Source organism: Haliotis cracherodii, unplaced genomic scaffold (assembly GCF_022045235.1).
Source record: "Haliotis cracherodii isolate W230 unplaced genomic scaffold, xgHalCrac1.p SCAF_22, whole genome shotgun sequence".
NCBI lineage: Eukaryota > Metazoa > Mollusca > Gastropoda > Lepetellida > Haliotidae > Haliotis > Haliotis cracherodii.
Genome location: NW_027266278.1, coordinates 7,137,020 through 7,156,971, shown reverse-complemented (window position 1 = coordinate 7,156,971; position 19,952 = coordinate 7,137,020). Strand labels below are relative to the sequence as shown.

The window sequence follows — 19,952 nt, the reverse complement described above, 5'->3', positions numbered from 1 at the left end:
ATTAAAAGTAATATTCTTATAATGAGGTTTAAGAAATATGCGTTTGATATCTTGACTGTTCAACACAAGGTTCAAGATTACGGAAGGACATAAACCCTATTTTCCTTGTCAATATCAGCATATTGTTAATTGAGTTCCTTCCCTTAGTGACCCGTGAATATCCGGGGTAGAATTAGGTCTTCAGCAACCCATGCTTGTTGTTTAAGGCGACTATGTTTGTCTTAAGCAGCGGCTAACAGGATCAGATGGTCAGGCTTGCAGACTTAGTTGATGCATGTTATCATATCCCAACTGCCTATCGATGCTCATGATATCAATCACTGGATTGTCTAATCCAGGCTTTATTTATTTTCCCTGTAGGAAATAAAAACTCAGGTCATCAGCTTTGACCATGAGGGTTCGTCGTATAGACTGCCGTCATACAGCTGGAATATTGCTGAGTGTGGCTTAAACAACAAACAAACAAACAAACAAACAAACAAACAAACAAATATCCATCTTTCCCATAGTTATCTGATTATCTGTTCATCCTGTGATTCTTAAACCTCTGAAGAATCCTGGACCTAGAACTTGTAGTCTAGTGGTTAAATTATAAACCTATTCATTGGGATCGCTATTAAGTAAGAGACTTCTTTCTATAGGCTTAAAACCTATTGTGAGGTTATATAATATCCTGGGTATTTCATTAATATAACTTCCGTTCAGATTGTAACATGTAATGAAATGTAAAATCAAATGACAAATGTTTTCTTTATATTCCCGAGGATCGAACTCGCAACCTTCATATCTGTAGCCCAGTGAGTGTACCACGAGGCTACAGAGGTGTTGATAAGCCTCACTGGTTTTTAGAATGTCCTTTTCAAGATCCGTATGCCAACAGATATTTTACACGCGTTTCCTAAGGTTCATGGAAAGTATGTTCTAAACATTTAAATGTTGATAAATGTTGTTTTAAGTTTCTTTTTTCGGTTTATAAGCTTGGAAAAACACTTTCCCTCGGTTTTGGTAGACAGAGAATGCCCTGGGGGTCGGGAAAAACCGCGGGGGCTTCGCCCCCTTGGTATTTCCCTTTCCCCAGGGCATTCTCTGTCTACCAAAACCGAGGGAAAGTGTTTTTCCAATACGTATTGAGTCACACCAAAGATCAGGTTTTGATTCACCACTTGAGTTCAATGTGAGAGTGTGTTTCTGGTGTAGTATTTCTAAAAGCAGCATAAAACCCTACTCACTCACTGAGTCTGTTGGGTGGTAGGTTAGCCCAGTGGATAAAACGTTAAAGCTGATGACCTGGGTTTTATTCCCTACATGGAACAATGTGAGAGCGAAGCCCATTCTCTGTGTCCCCTGTCATAATATTTTTAGAATATTGCCAAAAGTGTTAGAAAACCCAACTCACTCACCCTCCCCTACTTCTCAACCGAAAAGGGGCATTGGTGGCCCAGTCGTCTAAGGTGACGCGATTCGCTGTGCAGAGTCGCGTCCCTTGGGCACGCCAGAAACCTATGATTGTGGGTTCGAATCCCAGTTCGCCGCGATCATGTTTCTAGGTTTGTCAGCACCATACCCGTGCTCGTGGGTTTCACCGAAGTGGTAAACGTCTGAGACCTGCATCACTTCGGGGTTTCCTCCCACATTAAGCTGACCAGCCGCGATATAACTGGAATACTGTTAAAAGCGGCTTTAAACCCAACTCACTCACTCACTCACTTCTTATTCTAGTTATTTGAGTTAACCTGATCTTGTATGTATATTTTTTATGCATTAGGTGACTGTTGAATATCATGGTCCTCCGCCCCCCCCCCCAAAAAAATTTTTTTAAAAATTAGCAAATATTGTGATTATTTTTTTATCCTGATACAACACGTTGCCATTTCCTTCCTGACTTTGATCTTGTGACACAGAAACAAAAATGGCCCCTTCCTCCGCCGGGACCTCCTGCCCTCACAATGGTTACCAACAGGAGTTATCTGCCCCTGCTGCATCCACTTCCTTCTCACTTCTACAAGTTTTGCTGTGACCGGGAAAAATCACCGGGGTTAGAGATAGTGCCAGTGTTTTCAGAAGCCGGTTTACACAGTGTCCACTGTATCAATCCATTGTGGCTTTGAATTGATGGCAGTATGTTGTTGACAGGTTGAAATATTGATAGGGCTGTTATGATTCACGGATACCAGAAGGTCCGTGGTTCGAATCTCATCACGGGACTTTTATTGCCGCTACACTTGCATTGCTGTAGTGGAGAGGAGAATGATTACATAAGACAGTCCGTTAAGTAACAGCATGATTAAGTTGTCTGTGGTCCAAGTAAGCATGTTAGAGTGTCAGCTGGTGATACTACTGATAGCGACAACCTACCGTGTTGACAGATGGGGAAATTCACTTACCTGCCTGCTAATGAGTTTACAATGTCCTGGTTATTGGTGCCATGTTTGGTGCTACTTGCTGTACACCTTTCTAAAGCATTAACAAGGCCCATATTGGAGCATTCTGCTTGTTAAGGAAGTAATGGCACATTTATTATTATTTTGGTGTCAGAGAAATACAAAGAAAAAATGACATTGTGTTCTGAAATTTGTAGTCATTCTGACAATGGACAAAGATAGAGATTTGCATGAGTCATGTTAGTTAAAGATTCCTCGACCCTTTGTCCCAAGTTTGGTTTACAAAGTATACACAAGTCATATTTGGATGGACTTGACTTTGGGATGCATAGAGAACAATGCATCTTGTTGCCATGGAGCTCGCTGACACGTTGCATGATGTGTTGGGATCTGCACTGAAATTATCACATTGGATAATTAAAAAATGTAGATAATATTTGTCTTAATATTTAGGATAAACCAAGATATTGTTGTGTTTTGGGGGGCATGTGATATGAAATCAGATGCCTGAGAAATTTGGGAGTTGCATCCGTTACTTCCATGTCAGATAGGGGGCACGGGTGGCCCAGTTGTCTAAGGCGTCGCGATTCTCAGTGCAGAGTTGCGTCCCTTGGGCACGCCAGAAACCTATGATTGTGGGTTTGAATCCCGGCACGCCCCGATTATGTTTCCAGGTTTGTCAGCACCATACCTGTGCTCGTGAGTTTCACCGAAGTGGTAAACGTCTGAGACCTGCACCACTTCGTGCTTTCCTCCCACATTAAGCTGACACACTGTGATGTCACGGGAATACTGTTAAAAGCGGCGTTAAACCAAACTCACTCACTTAACCCATGTCATATGTCATTGGTAAAGTACTCAGAATTGTTCTGATTATGAACCTTGGGTTGTCAGCACCAAACTGGTGCTGATGGTCTCGTGGTTGGTGCTTGTTTAGTTGACCACTGGTTTCCTGGTCCCAAGTTGATTATACACAGTTATGGCTGGAATATTGCTGACTTGGCAGAAAACAACATTCATTCACTCACTCACACTTATTGAGGTCTATCGGTTTCATTGAATTTGTATATGTTAAGACTGCCCTTCTAAATTCACTGTAAATGTTAAAACACCAATGTAAAACTTGCATCGAGACTGAATTACGTCCCCTGGTTGCACTTTTATCGGAGCTGAATCAGACATGGGTTCTACTTTCTTTGTGTGATCAGCAATTTTGTTTATGCCACCTGTGATGAATGCTGTAGGCTGGAATGCCCACTGTAAACTTGCCTACCACCAGCATTGGGGGACCGTCTCAAAGTTTGGAAGCTTTTTTCAATTTGATATACTTGATTGACTTTTTGAGGTTTGATTTCTTTTCACAAATTGATGATAAAAATAATAATGAAATAATGATGATGATGATGATGATGATTTTGTGTGCAATATTATCGGACTGATGATAATTAAGGTGATATGTTTTTTTATTGTGTGTCTCAGTCCTCTTGTTTTTGTATAAGCAGACTACGTTTGGCTTATTAAAGATACTGCTGACACAGTGCCTCTTTGACAGATCTTAGGGATGTCATAGAGAAGGTAGTTACTACAGTTATGACACTTCCTTGCCATGCATATTCTGTTTATGTCGGCAGTTACAATATCACCTCATCCATTCAAATCAGTTGTTTCCTTTTTGACACATACCCTTCAACATGTTCAATAGTTATGTACCAATTACGCATTCCCCATTTTGTCTGTTTACAGGAAGCAGAAGGGTTTGAAGAAGCCAAGTTTTAAGACCAAGTCCAAATCGAACTCTCTGGGACGTAGCAAGAAACTGCCGACCTCTGTACCCAGCATTCCAGATCTTACGGCCAGCACTGAGAGGATCGTGAGTATTCACTGTGGTCAGACACTAGACCCTGCCTGAAAGCCTGGTTTTGATTTCCAACATAGGTACAATGTGTGAAACTCATTTCTTGTGTTCCCTGCCTTGCTATTGCTGGAATATTGCTGAACACGGTGTAAAAACATACTCACTCACTATGCACCATGGTCTGTGAGCACATGTTACCATATGAAATCCTTGCACCTTTATTAGAGTGCCAAAACATCCGGCAGTAACAATCAGCTGTGCTGAAGTACTGTGTTTATGGTTTTTATTATTCTAGGGCGGTCGGGTAGCCTAGTGGTTAAAGCGTTCGCTCTTCAAGCCGAAGACCCGGGTTCGATTCCCGACATGGGTACAATGTGTGAAGCCCCTTTCTGGTGTCCCCCGCCGTGATATTGCTGGAATATTGCTAAAAGCGGCGTAAAACCATACTCACTCACTCATTTTATTATTCTAAATATTATTGTGAAACGACACTCACTCACTCACTCACTGGCTCTCTTCCCAGGTTGGGTCAGAGGAAGAAGATTGGGAGACTGACAGCAACAGCACCACCTATGAACCAATCCCTGGCGAGAGTCTGTACGAAGAAGCCGACTTCTTGACAGAAGAAAAAGACTCGAGGAAAAAGCGTGATGGTCCTTCACAATCCCTCGGCGACAAAATCAAGGCCAAGGTCAACATTTCGGCCCAGGCCACCAGTGTTCTGAACAAAATTGGAAACAAATTTGGTAAAATTGGTAAAACTAAAGGTTCGGAACCGCCGTCAATCTCAACCGGAACTGATTCCGATATGGAAGCCGTAGATGAAGCGCTTGGTGATGAGCTGGAGAAAGTGTCGTCCCTGTCTCGGAGCTCCAGCGAAAGGAGCAGTGGAAAAAGACAAAAGAAAGAACTCAGCGAGACAGTTTCATCCAAGTTGTCGGAAGACGAGGGTCTGTCTTGTCCTACACCTCCCCCGCTCCCACCAAGGTCATCCCGGGTTCTAAACCAAACAAACATCGAAAACTCGCCACCCCTTCCCCCCCGGAATCAGTCCGCGTCCGGTCCAACCCTGGACATGGTCATTCCTCCACCCGACCGGGCGCCGTCGTCGCATTCCACGGGTGACCTTCGCCGTAAAGGTCAGCTGAGTGTCAGCAAGGACAGTTATCTCCACGGTCAGCATCTCAAGTCCGCATCGCTGGGGGACGTCCCTGCTTCCATGGACCACACAGAGGGTAATGGCGAGGAGTTTCCAGGTAATACACGCGCAATGACGTTTTATCACATGCCACTCAACTTTTGATAGGAATATTCCGATATGTCATTGTATTTAAAAATACACTTGATTTGTTATGTGAATCAGTTTTGTGTATCATGGAAAGATAAAAAAATGTTCCTATCCAAAGTTGGGTAGCATATGAAGGATATAGATGCAATAGACTGATCACAAGAATATGCAAATGAGGTCACCTGGGTACATAAGTATTTCGTTATGTTACAGGACCCTCATGTTGCCTGTAAGTACTAGGGATGCTAAAATACACCGGGTACACTGGTTTTCATGCAACGATAAGATACACGATGCTCTATATACTATATCGATACAAGACGATACACTGCTACAATAAATTACGTTCCGGTATTACACGTTTAATGTACCCCAGTGTAATTGGCTGCCTTTTCGACAAAATGTGTTGTAATCAGCCTTTAAAGTTCACTTCGAATAATAGTCGCTATGCACATGTGTCTACAGCCAGCTTTACCTTTGAAACCAGGTCTGAAATATCTATGGTCAAGATGTTTCCATGTGATTTGACATAAATGTGCGTATTGCGATACACATCGTATCATAACCTATGTATAGGGATACGTATCATATTGTGACCTCCCTGTATCGTTTCACCCCAAGTAAAGGAAATTAGTAATTGGGCATCTCTGGACCCCTAGGTTTGTAGGTCAAGGTAAAACCCTGCCTTGCTCATGCCACGATCGGCTGATTGAAGGTTTGAATACTTAGTATGATCCTTCCAGATTAGGACCCTCGTTAGTCAGAACTTGACCCATGCTCGTAATTTAACCAAAGTGGTAAATGTCAATATAGCTTTCTTCTACCCGTGAAGATCCGTTTTAGAAAAGGTCTTCAGCAGCCCATGCTTATCGTGAGAGGCAACTATGCTTGTGTAAGAGGTGCCCAACGGGATCTGGTGGTCATGCTCGTAGATAAGCTTAATACATGTCTTCGTAACCCAATTGCGTGGATCGATGCTCATGATGTCAATACCTGGATTGTATCGATTATTTACAGACCGCTGTCATAAAGCTGAATATTGCTGATTGCGATATTAAACAGCAAACAATCTGTAATGGAACTGAAATACTGAAGCGGGTGGTGTAGAACCCACCTCACTGACTGACTGACTGACTGACTGACTGACTGACTGACTGACTGACTGTTTTGCAGCGGGTTTTCATCCCACATAAAATGCTGTAATATTACTGGGGCGGACGGGTAGCCAAGTGGTTAAAGCGTTGGCTCGTCACGCCGAAGACCCGGGTTTGATTCCCGACATGGGTACAATGTGTGAAGCCCATTTCTGGTGTCCCCCGCCGTGATATTGCTGGAATATTGCTAAAAGCGGCGTAAAACCATACTCACTCACTCATTCACTCACTGTAATATTACTGACATATTGTTCCAGCGAAAGAGACTAACTGTTTTAGTCCACTAGTCCTTATCATGAAGGAATATAGTAAAACCCTTAATAATGGCAAATTTCTACTAGTCCTTATGATGCCTTTACTATTGGGCAACTCGCAAGGACTATAGGACTATTGCCAATTTCTAACACTGTTGTTCATTGCGGCACTAAGACCCATGAAGTTCTGGTGTTGAATAGGTCTTCAACAACCCATGCTTGCAGTAAAAGGCAACTGTGCTTGTCGTAAGAGGCGAACTAACCGGATCGGGTGGTCAGGCTCGCTGACTTGGTCGATGCATGTCATCATATCCATATTGCATGGATTCATGCCCCGTGAAGCTAACATGCTATTGTTCATAGCGGGACTAAACCAAACCCAATGTACTCTCTTTGTGTAGATGGCTACGTGGATTATGATCCAAGCACTGGTCGGACTGGCAAGACGGAATCTGTCGACAGAAGAGAGTGAGTATATATGCTTTGCTACTTTTCATTGTCTACTTCCCAATTATACTTAAAATTAAGATTTTTGCATGAAATATTAAGCCTTTTCTCTTTCTGAATATTTACAAATAATTACCTGTTGTTTCCACACACACTCTTAAAAGGTCACAGAACGAAGCAGAGAGATAGAATTGAAAGTGACATTGTATCATTGCTTATGCAATTACCCGGTCTTTGTCTGGTCAAGACTCAATTATCGCCCAGGGACTGTGATCTCTTATCATATGGCTACAATCATTCACTCTGGCGTGTGATAGTGGATAGGTGGAACATCTGGTGCGTCGTGATATTCTGTACCTCAATACAGGCATCGAACTGTGAGAACATTTATCGATAAAAAATGATACAAGGATGTGGAAGAGAGATGTGTAAAATTGTGTCTCGGGTGTCCTATTCAAACTGCATACATGTTTAGCTGATACCTCTTGGAAGGCCTTGATGGCTGATTAAAAGATTCCTCTTTAAGAATTGTAGTTTTGATAGATAATTTGGGGACATGTGTATTATCTTATCAATGTAGCTTTCATACCAGTCATAAAAGGTCACTGTGACATATCCTGGGTCACCATGACCTTGTGGCTTTTCTTCTTCTTCTCATTTGTTTATTTAGCTGTGTTTCAGGGATATTATAAGTGTTTATGTACAGTAAAGAAATAAGATGATATAAAAGATTTTTTTCTGGTATTGGTATGTCAAAGTAACGAAATGCATTAAGTAGAATTTTGCTGATGTGTGCATATATGAAATTATCACTTTGTGATAATTATGCTTCTCTGCATTCCACCTACTATCTGGTGCACCTGAATGTAGGTTTGGTGCACAATAATAATGGTTCCTAAATAGCTATCGTTAGATAACATTCTACACACAAGACTGGTAACATCTCTGACAATATGTCGTTGAATCTTGGAACCGGTGATTCCAAGGACTGTCCATATGAATTTGAAGTGGTATCACGGACTCTTCTGTGACCAGCAGAGATGGTTGTTATGGGATTATTGTTAAGGTGGGGGAAAAAGGAAATCAGAATTGCAATTGCGAGAGAGATGTTAATGATCTTCAGACAGCTGTTTACTGCAAATCTGCGTCTACAAATGATGGAACTTTCCTGAAGTGTGAGATTAAACTTTGGATTTGGTACAAAATAATGTAGAAATCAAATCTTTATATTAACATCTCGAAGGTTTTGATAAAAAAAAACAATCTTTGCACAGTTTTGCTAAGTCATCTGTGAAGAAGAAAAAAGGATCTTTCTTCAGGTAAGTATTTGAAAGCGTTGGCTTTTTGATGTTGTCATGGTTACCTCTTCAGTTACAGCATGTCATGGTGGCAATGTGTTTACTGCCATGGTAACCTTTGTTCACAAGCAATCCAGCATGTTGCCATGGATACAAAGATGGTTCCATCACCATGGCTACAAAGAGCTTAGTTTTTAGTATCCTCACTCTTCACTCTTCACATGTTGCCATGGTTACATAATACCCATCCATTGCATGTTGATATTGTTCATGTGAGATTCATTTTTGATTTGGTAATTCAGTATCATGATGTTTTCTCTTCTGTTGGCATGAGCTTGATCAGTTTTCATGTTTTGCTTGTTTGATATGTGATTGAATTGTAGAAACAACGAATGTGTAACACGAACATTGACAACAACATACTTGGAGGGCAGTGGTGTAGTCTAGTGATTAAAGCGTTTGCTCATCACGCTGAAGACCAAAGTTTGATTCCACATGGGTACATTGTGTGAAGCCCATTTCTGGTGTTCCTAGTCATGATATTGCAAGAACTATATACAGTACATTATGGTTATCACGAACTCGAAGGGACCAATAATTGTAGTTTTTTATAACCATAGTTCGTTATAAGCATATATACAGCGTGTATACAGCAAATGGGGGGACCAAAAGATAAGTTCGTTATATTCGTCTGTTTGTTGCAAGCGTGTTATAAACATAGTTTACTGTATTGCTAAAAAGGGCGTAAAACCATACTCGCTCACTCACTCACTCACTCACTCACTCACTCACCCACCCACCCACCCACCCACTCACTCACTCACTCACTCACTCACTCACTCACTCACTCACTGTTAAGTCAGCAGTCTGTACCTGTTGCTTCAGGATATCTTATTTGCTTTTTTTTGTTCAAACAAGAAATGCTTCTATGATTATACTGCCGTCATCAATTCTTCACAGGTTTCGTACATACTACGTTTTGCAAATGTTGACCGCTTCCGTGGTCTAGTGGTTGAGCATCCGCCCGAATAGCTGAAGTTCGGGGTTTGAACTCCCTCTGTGTCATACCAAAAGACGTTAAAAGATGGTATTTGTTGTTGCCTTATCTGGCGCTCGGCATAAAGGGGCTAAAACAAGGACTGGTCGGCTCTGAGTCAGTATACTGTGTCTGAGTGGGGTATTCATGTTAAACTGCGGCATGGTATCTCAGTGTGCTAGCATTCTTAAATCAGCATCAGTCCGGACTAGTACAAGCAGCCACACCCACACACACGTGCATGCATGTCGCTATATAAGTGCAATAATCTTGAACGCAACGTTAAACTCCATTTCACCTCGCCACGTGCAAACGCTTTGCAGCTTATAGTTGGTATTTGTCATGAACACGAGGGATACCAAATAGATGACAGCACAGAACAAGCTAGTGAGAGTGTGAAAAAGTAGAAGTCGTACGGGAAGACGTCCACAAATTGCATGTTGTCTTGATGTAACTAGATTGTCACTGCATTCAACATTTATCAAAAGAAAGCCGTTTATAAAAACATAAACGCGAGCCTCGGAAAGGTATATTATGATATTCAACGTAAAAGAAAATTTTGTGTTATGAATTTTGACTTTAACATCCACTAGTTATTACTGATGTGTGAGGTGGCACGGGTGTCCCAGCCGTCTAAGGCGCCGCGATTTGCTGTGCAGAGTTGCGTCCCTTGGGCACGCCAGAAACCTATGATTGTGGGTTCGAATCCCGGTTCGCCCCGATTATGTTTTTAGGTTTGTCAGCACCATACCCGTGCTCGTGGGTTTCACCGAAGTGGTAAACGTCTGAGACCTGCATCACTTCGGGGTTTCCTCCCACATTAAGCTGACACGCCGTGATATAACTGGAATACTGTTAAAAGCGGCGTTAAACCCAACTCACTCACTCACTACTGATGTGTGATGTCAGATGTGTGTGGTTTTATTTGTATTTAACAAACAAGAAAATCACTATTAATGTCAATCACTGGATCATTGTGCTTTTTTATGAAAAAATGTCCAACTGACGTTACAATTATATTTGTAAGTACTGAAACAGTTTCATTGATCATATGTCACATGTCTTTTCATTCAAACAACAATAGTTACCGTGGTTACATCTGATTCCAGTTGGGAATCAGGCACAGGCTCGTACCTCATGTGAGGCGGCTGTAGTGAGGATTGGGTGGTCATAATGTAGGACCTTGATGAAGTGACGACATCGTATCCTGACGGCATGGATAGTCTGTCTTGTCTTGAATAGCTTGAAATCTGCTGACTGAAGCACAGACTTCATCCCGTAACTCCAAGCCACTGATCACTGAGGTGGTCGGGTAGCTTTGAGGTTAAAGCTTTTGCTCATCATGCCGAAGACCTGGGTTCAATTCCCGACATGGGTACAATGTGTGAAGCCAATTTCTGGTGTCCCCCGCTGTGATATTGCTGGAATTTTTAAAAAAGCAGCGTAGTACTATACTCACGAACTCACTGACAACAGTCCGTAGGCCACATGTGTTAGACTCAGCTTGGTAAACAATCTTCAACAGAGACAATACTGACACACGATTTCACCTTTTCCAGAAAAACTGCCACAGCTGATGATCGCCCAGCGTCGAGCACGTCATCGTCTGGGTACATCTATCCTGAAACTGACCAATGGCATCCTGCCGGTGTGGATGGACAGTCCCTGTACCAAGATCTCGTAAGTCACGTGGATATGGGACAAGTATTGCCTTTCACTACATTTTGGCATCATTTTTAATAGGAAGTTGAATGTTGAATAGACCCGAAATTTTACACGAAATATGGCATCTTATATTGGCTTAAAATCCTTAATATGAAATTAGTTTTGTGTGCTACATTACTATCATTATGATAATAGTTACAGAACTGAATAGTCTTGTGTACCCAATGAATACAAGACTGCGACAGACTAATTAAATTTTATGGGATACGATATATACACATAATTCTATGCCAGTAATTTTGCAACAGTTTTGCAAGAGTGGTTTTAATCATTGCAATGCTTCGAGGACCGGCTTGATATATATTTGATGTTTCTTAAAAAGGAGCACCGCTCTTGTATGGCAGCTGGGTGGTCATGTGCGTGGAGTGTTTGCCCAGGTTGGACTCCTCACTTACGATGTCCATCGCAAGCTTGTGATATTACTTAATATTATAGAATATTGTCAATGTTACCAAACTGAACTAATGTTAAAATCACCATAGAGTGATCTCCCTTGCTGTGGAGTGATCTCCCTTGCTGTGGAGTGATCTCCCTTGCGTGAGTTGCCTCCCTTCATCAGTGGCTGGATGTTGCAGGATGATGATCAGGTGTACGGCCGACTGGGGCGAGAGATGAAGATGAAGACAAGCAAGTTTGTCAACGAGCCTCTCTATCAGTATTACACGAAGGAGAACCTCATTCGAGCTAACCGCAAGCTTAAGATGGAAGAGGCCATTAGTGATGATGATAGTGGTGAGTGTCTGCCTCTTTGGCCTTCAATCTTTACATCTAGGTGTTAGCTGCAATTTTGCTCACCTGAACAAAACATTTCCTCTGTAAGACAACTTTTGAATCTGAAGCGGTGTTAAACCCAACTCACTCACTTCTGAATAACTCGTGCAGATTCGGGGTAGAACAGGTCTTCAGTAACCCAGGCTTGCCGTAAAAGGTGACTATGTTTGTTGTAAAAGGCGACAGGTGGTCAGGCTCACTGACTTGGTTAATACATGTCATCGATCCCAATTGCGTGGATTGATGTTCATGATGTCAATTGTCTGGTCCAGACTCAATTATTTTTCAGACTGTCGTCATATAGCTGGAATATTGCTGAGTGCGACTTTAAACAACAAAAAACACAAACAAACAAATAAATAAACAAACAAAACACTTCTGAATATGGTGATGCCTAACTTAATGTTAGTTCTAGGTTTGATCACTGTCCTGGCCTTTGTGACATAGCAGTTATACTGCTGACCACTGGCCCCTGATACAAAGCTGTAATGTGGACGACTTTCTACCCCTGTAATACTGGGATTTTTTAGTAAATCCTTTCCCCTGAAAGTTCCTACCCGGAAAGAATAGTCATGTTTTTTACCAACTCCAATCAAAGAGAAAATTGAAAGGTGTTAATTATTTGGCTTAACATGATTGATGAAAAGGAATAGTTACTGGTCCAAATGCATGTTTTTCCCTCCAATTTATTGACCGATTGATAAGCAAGTTCCCTTTGATTTATGCTTACTAGTTGTTAAGAGGAAGAGAAAGAAAGGTAAGAATGCTGTTGTATATATGTTGTTGTAGCTCACATGTGTGATATATGCTTGTTTTGAAATACGAGATATTTCTTCCTACTAGTTGAGTTGAAATATGAGGTATTTCATCCTACTAGTTGAGTTAAAATATGAGGTATTTCTCCCTACTAGTTGAGTTGAAATATGAGGTATTTCTTCCTACCTGTTGAGTTGAAATATGAGGTATTTCTTCCTACTAGTTGAGTTGAAATATGAGGTATTTCTTCCTACTAGTTGAGTTGAAATATGAGGTATTTCTTCCTACTAGTTGAGTTGAAATATGAGTTATTTCTTCCTACTAGTTGAGTTGAAATATGAGGTATTTCTTCCTACTAGTTGAGTTGAAATATGAGGTATTTCTTCCTACTAGTTGAGTTGAAATATGAGGTATTTCTTCCTACTAGTTGAGTTGAAATATGAGGTATTTCTTCCTACTAGTTGAGTTGAAATATGAGGTATTTCTTCCTACCTGTTGAGTTGAAATATGAGGTAGTTCTATCTACTAGTTGAGTTGCTTGTACACATTTGAAATTTTCAGCAGATACAAGAAATTAAATTAATATGGTATTTTAATTTCACTGAACTTGTCAAACCTTCTACCAGTACCTAATAGTACCAGAACATGGGATATGGTAGAAACAGTGTCCCATCTTCAGACATTGACAAAAAAATTGCATGTGTCTGGTTATAAATTTGTCCCAAGACATTTGGACAAAATCCTTTCAATATAAGTGTTAACATTGTTTCTGTGTCAAGATACATTGTATGGAAATGTTGACAAGGAAAAACTGCAATTGTTTTTTTTTTATCCCTAAACATTTTGACAAACGGAACCTTTTAGTTGAAATGTTGACATCTCCAGGTAGATAAGGCTCTATTGCAGTATATCAGAGTATCTCAAGAAGAAGTGGTTGTAGTAGTGGTCACACTAGTAGTTTTGATGTTGTCATTGTTGTAGTAGTTGTTGATGCTGCAGATTCATGTTATCTTTATTTGAAATTTCTGTTCAGTGTCAGAGCAAGAACATGATCAATGGCCTTCTTCATAACAAATCTTTGTTTACATGGGGTGGGTCAGGCTCGCTGATTTGGTTGATGCATGTCATCGTATCCCAATTGTTTGGATCGATGCTCATGATGTCCATCACTGGATTGTCTGGTCCAGACTGGATTATTTACAGACACCGTAATATAGCTAGAATATTGCTGAGTGCGGCATTAAACAACAAACAAACAAATCTTTAAAGTAGACACTGACCCAGTGATTGATGTTCTTAAAAGTTTCTTTAGTCAGGATTTCTTAAATTGCAATAGTATCATGCACAAGGATCCACGTCCCCAAATTTCTGTAAAATAACGCCACATTAGATCCATTTATCCCTTTCCCATTTTACCCCATTTATTCCATTATTGGAGCGATGCTCATGATGTCAGTCATTGGATTGTCTGGTCCAGACTGGATTATTTACAGACGCCGTCATATAGCTGGAATATTGCTGAGTGCGGCAATAAACAACAAACAAACGAAAAAACTAATGAAGGAGGGAGTGCTTGGTAATGTAGTAGACAGGCCAACAATCATTTCACTTTGCATGTCCGTGACATATTTGTTGGTATAAATCAACCGCCTTGGAATACCCGATAAACTAAATCTTCAGCATTACTAAAATGAATAATTGTATTACAGCAACAAAAATCAAATTATCTGTTCTGGGTATTAAGGCTTGAGATAATCAAACACAAAAATGCTGTGGTATTGGTTTGAATCATATTCGATGTGTTTGGAGATGAGCAAAACAAAACATATATTTTCTGATTTCAGGTTAAAGCTGGTTATGTGTTTTCAAACATTTCAGATTATGTAGTCCCTATGTCTTGTCCATCGGTATATTCTTCATGATCCGTTCACAGACCTCCAGGTAAATGCTAATGGTGAAGCTTGTGCTGTTCCAGAAGGGGGAATTTACGAGGATGTGGAGCAGATGCTGCAAGATGGGATTCTGACGGACGAGGAGGCCAAGTCCGCGGAGGACATCTCACCCAGCAAACGCTCCACCATGTTGGAGGTCCTGGGCCGGACGGGATCGTTGCACAGAGCCCTCTGGTGTGAGATGCCAGAGGTAAGGCGTCAGGATCTTAAAATTTATTTTTTTCTGAATTTGAATTTCCAACAAGTCTGTCCTTGAAGTCTCAGTTCCTTTGTGGAGATTGTGGGTAGAATACACTACTGCCTAAAAGTTCATTCCCCTAACACGCGTTGAGAACGCGTGTAACACGCATGTGACACGGGTGCTCAACGGGTTGCACACGGGGTGCACACCCGTTGGACACGGGTGTGCAACGGGTGTGTAGCGCGTGTGCAACCCGTTGCACACGCGTGTGCCACGCGTGTAACACGGGACCGGGTTCCAGTTGAAGTTGACAAATTTATCAAATGAAAATTGAGATAAAACAAAACAGTGAGATGTGAAATTTGAGTTAATGAGCGGCCATTGAGCTGTGTTCACCAGACCGTCCAACAAGGTCGGCCCGTCTTAATTAGTGCTCGGTTGCTAGACTTTTATGGCATGAACCATTCCACTAGGGTCCAGTCTAGCCATTGTGGCTAGCCGACAGTAGAATAGTAGTGAATTTAGATGCGAGTTTATTGCTGGGGGAACCCCGGTGTTGACACGATTGTCGCGGGTTTGTCGCGTTAATGTTCGCCATTAAGGAATATGTCCCATTTCCCCACACCCCACTTTCTGTTTTGTATTTTAAAAGAATAAATAAAAGAAGGTTTTGTGTGGGACACTTTTATACTAATTATAAGGGGATGTTGTAAATGAATATGAACAGCCATGCTGTCTGACTGTTGATAGAATTTGAGATCTTCACAATCACCGGGTGTGACCATGTAGACAGAATCTCGTTAGGGTTTGTGCTTTTTACATTTGCCCAATGACCATAGTGAGTATTGCTGGGGATACCAAACGTAACAGTTTATTATTAGAGGTTGTGAGTACCTATACCACGTAGATAGGATATCTTTAGGATTTTAATCCTTCTTTGAGAGGCATTAGGAAGTTTGAGTACTAGGTTAGGATAAGATTTATGGGTGACTTTAATCCTTTCTTTCTCTGTGGGTAATCCTTTCACGTTGATTGGAGGAAGTCACTCAACCAGGTCATGACAGGTCGTGAGTTTACTCACTAACTACTGTGAGCGTTTTTGGCATGACATCTTTTCTTGTATAAACATAGAAACGATGCTCACTCACTCACTGTTAATCTTCTGCAGTTTGCTGGCAAAGTGGGGATAAACCTCAGTGTCAAAGACGATCAAACTTAGTTCGAATCCTTGTTTATATGTGACATGTCCCAAATGGGGACATTACTTGGCAAGTGATGATGAATTTTAATATTAATATTATTATAGTTTATGAAATTGGTAATAAAACTTTAATAAAATTGTGCTTCACTCTCACGAAAAATATATTGTCTGTGAGTAAATTTATATGTCACGTTACATCGGCATTTTTCAGTGATATTGGGACTACATGAAACATGGCTGGTTTTACATTTCTGATACAGGTGCTTGACTGACTGAGTAGTTCATGATCAATTAGATATGTTTAAATCAGTCAAGTTTGCAACAATAGATGAATAAGTTGATACATTTGGACTGCAGTTACCGATTAACAACTTAAGACATAGAGACAGGGAGGAGATATATAACCAAACCTATGGTCCTGTTGAGACAGTTGACAGTTAGAACGTTGGATTAAATGACAGTAACTAATGTGAACATTCCCCGGTAATATCATAAAATACATCATAACTCATAACAGTCCGAGAGACAGCTTCCAGCCATATACTAGTATTGAAGGGACAATCGCTTTTGACAGTTTAAAAATAAACTCACCTTAAGGTGCTTGGCAAGTCAAAACTGACCTCCCTGAATATGTTTTTTAGGTTTGACAGCAACTATGCTTGTGGATTTCAGATTTGTTAGCTAGATGTTATTACAATAAGCGAAAATGTCTTAAAAGTCCACAGTTTGTTTAATAGTAAAAAAAGTGTGTTATAGATCTATCAACGTTTTCTTTTATTGAACATAATATTTGCACTATATTGCTGTAAGCTGTAAATAATCTAGCCTCCCCATGTACGTAACTTACATATATTTATGTATGACCAGAACAGCAAATAAAGTTCTGGTAGATAGGTATCTCGGAGATTTAACGTGCGCTTTCCGACTTAAGCCTATCTCGCACACGGGGAAGTACTTACGCTTGTACTATTAGGGTAAAAAAAAGCGTAAAAAGAAGTGTGTGTGTGTGTGGGGGGGGGGGGGGGGGGGGGGAGGCACGGCGTCGGCTAGCGAGCGTGTGCGGCTAGAAGTCTAGCGGCGGTATCCTTGTAGTAGTCTCTTGGTCAGCTTAACATCCTTGGGGTCGGGATTCTGGTAGAGACTCTTGGCAAGGTGGGCGGCGGTATTGGCGACGAAGTGGTTTGAGGTCCTTACGCCACTACTCTGGAAGAAGTGGTACAAGTCTGTGTAGTTTGTGATGTCGTACTCGATGTCCTTTCCCCCCTTCTTGTGCACCATGACTAAAGGGACTCCTTGTTTGGCGTAGAGATGTTCCTTTGGGGTGTTGATCTGGTCAACCTTGAGTTCCGGCCGGGCCTTGTAGTGGTTGATCGGAATGTCTGACTTTTCCACTTGTAAATAAAGTTCTTTGGTATGACCTCTTTTATCCCTGCTGACGTTATCCTAATGTTCAATTTAAGTCTGCCTCACCAAGCGTAAGAAAGCATTGTACATGTTCTGATAAACCACACTGATGCAATTAAGCACATGAATATTTGCTGTGGGCAAATATCTATTTTCTATATATATTTGTGGATATGAAGCATTCTAGTTAATTGTGGATACACTTGGCAGACAGAATTGTGTTTATTTCCAGGCCATCCTGATCGTCGTTTACTACTATATGGTGTATGGTTGGAGGCAAGATCAAAGGCGCCGCACAGCATTTATTAGATAACAGAAGGGGTCGTCCGTTTCGCTTTGAACAACCACCCCACCCTCTCTGTAGGAGTTATATAATCGGTGCGCAAATAACTGTGTCAAGTCCACTGCCGGGCTGATGCGGTGTCAGTGTCAGCGATGAACATGAATGCTCAAATTATAGACCTGTAGCACTCACAAGTTGCTTAGCCAAAATATTTGAAAAATGTATATTCAATTCTCTGATAACAGCAAATATAACCTTAGAAATAGATTCAACATACAAACAATCAAATGTAGAACACAGACCTATGCTTAAACATTTCTACTTGATATGATCAACCTGCGGAGCCCTCTATCCGATGAAGTAACTAATGCTCGCTCATTGAAAGAAATCAAATCCTTAATTAATCGTTCTGATGCAATTATCAATAATTTTGACTTCAAATATTTTCATAGATCATGCCAAATTGTCCACTGTCGCCTTAGGCTCGGCTGCAGTGACTTAAACGCTGATATGTTTAGACGACATGTATCAGACATACCAGACTGCACATGAATATCACCTTGAAGATGCAATTCACTTTTTCTATAACTGTCAAAAAATACGATAATATCAGAAACACTATGTATTTCTACACACATGGGTATGGTTTAAAAATGATATTACATTGCAGTGGTTAAGCAGTTCTACGAACATGACTCTTCTTAAACCAGTTAACGACATTATTGTCAAAAGCAAAAGGTTTGAGTAGCTTAATTTTATGCATGTAGTAAAGGAAAACTGCATTACCTTATTTCACAGACACCACTTGCTTCAGTGTATTGGCTTCGTGTAATTTATTTGTGCATTTTGTATGTTTATGTTCGTCACTCTCTTATATATATCCAGCTGTTGTTAAGTAGTTACCTGGAGAGGTATTACATAAGCAAGTTTTGCTTGTTTACCGATCCAGATTTCTTTTGAAATAAAAATACGTTTAAGCCAACACAGCTAACCCTAAAACACATGATTGTAAACTATTCAATAACATGACATACAATTATCTACAATTTTTATTATGTACAATTTTACAAAAATAATAAAAATAGGATACGTGGATACTAATACAAATTACCAATTGTATTGTACACATTGTTAAGGAATTTAGATAGGCCTTTTAGATTTCCTACACTGTTAGTGGTCATAATTTTCTTAAATGTTTGGAAACTTAAGATATTGCTTATTTAAGAGTTCATATCGCCGTTGGTGAAAAGCTTCACATCGGAATAAATAATGCAATTCATTTCCCACAGCGATAGAATTACAGAGTGGACACTGGCTGTCTTCCCTGGGAATGTTCAGCAGTCGACCAGTTTCAACTGGTAATCCTTGGTTAGAAAGTTCTGACTTTTAGTATTGGGAGAAATATTGATTTTGAGAGCCGTAGATATTTCTCAAATGAAGGTTGATTCTTCAGGTAATACGACCTTGGGATTTCCGCTTGGGCTTACTAGCTGCCGTGAGTCAATTTGCTCGTTAACGCAACCGAGCGTGACAAGAGACTGGGCTACCAGTCTGCAAGGACAGCTAAATAAACTTACGCATTTTTGAAAACTGATTGGTTACCCGTGATCTATGAAGATTTCGACAAAGGGCGCATGGTAATTAATTTCTTCAGCCTAAACAAACAGACAAATAACTGCAAAAGCTCATCGGATGTCGTTATTTGGAAATACCCCTGATGGTTACAGTTTAATAATAAAAAAGTTTCCCTGAGTGAAAGCATTTGCGGATTTCGGATTGCGTGGATGATACAATTACTACTCCCTTGTTGTCATCCACATTTTCTGGTATAACCCTATACTTCTGTATTTGTCGTAATTCACTTGCTGCTCAGTTAATGAATTTATAACATGTATACTTAGTTGTAGCACACCTCAGATTACCCGATAAAGGTTCAAATTTGGTCTTTCTTGTACCTGGGGTAATT

General features: G+C 40.6%; 1 protein-coding gene across 8 annotated transcripts in view; it reads left to right on the top strand.

Moving 5' to 3' along the window:
• LOC139471326 (uncharacterized) overlaps window positions 1-19,952 on the top strand; it is a 91,562-nt gene that overhangs the window by 46,859 nt on the left and 24,751 nt on the right. For 6 of the 8 annotated variants that reach the window (XM_071253644.1, XM_071253640.1, XM_071253642.1 and 3 more), the window contains 8 exons: window positions 4,125-4,251; window positions 4,760-5,492; window positions 7,334-7,400; window positions 8,654-8,698; window positions 11,273-11,393; window positions 12,014-12,170; window positions 12,943-12,966; window positions 14,941-15,107. In XM_071253644.1, coding sequence (XP_071109745.1) covers window positions 4,125-4,251; window positions 4,760-5,492; window positions 7,334-7,400; window positions 8,654-8,698; window positions 11,273-11,393; window positions 12,014-12,170; window positions 12,943-12,966; window positions 14,941-15,107 — 1,441 coding nt within the window. The remainder of the gene's footprint in view (window positions 1-4,124; window positions 4,252-4,759; window positions 5,493-7,333; window positions 7,401-8,653; window positions 8,699-11,272; window positions 11,394-12,013; window positions 12,171-12,942; window positions 12,967-14,940; window positions 15,108-19,952) is intronic. The other 2 variants (XM_071253643.1, XM_071253641.1) reach the window with 2 other exon arrangements.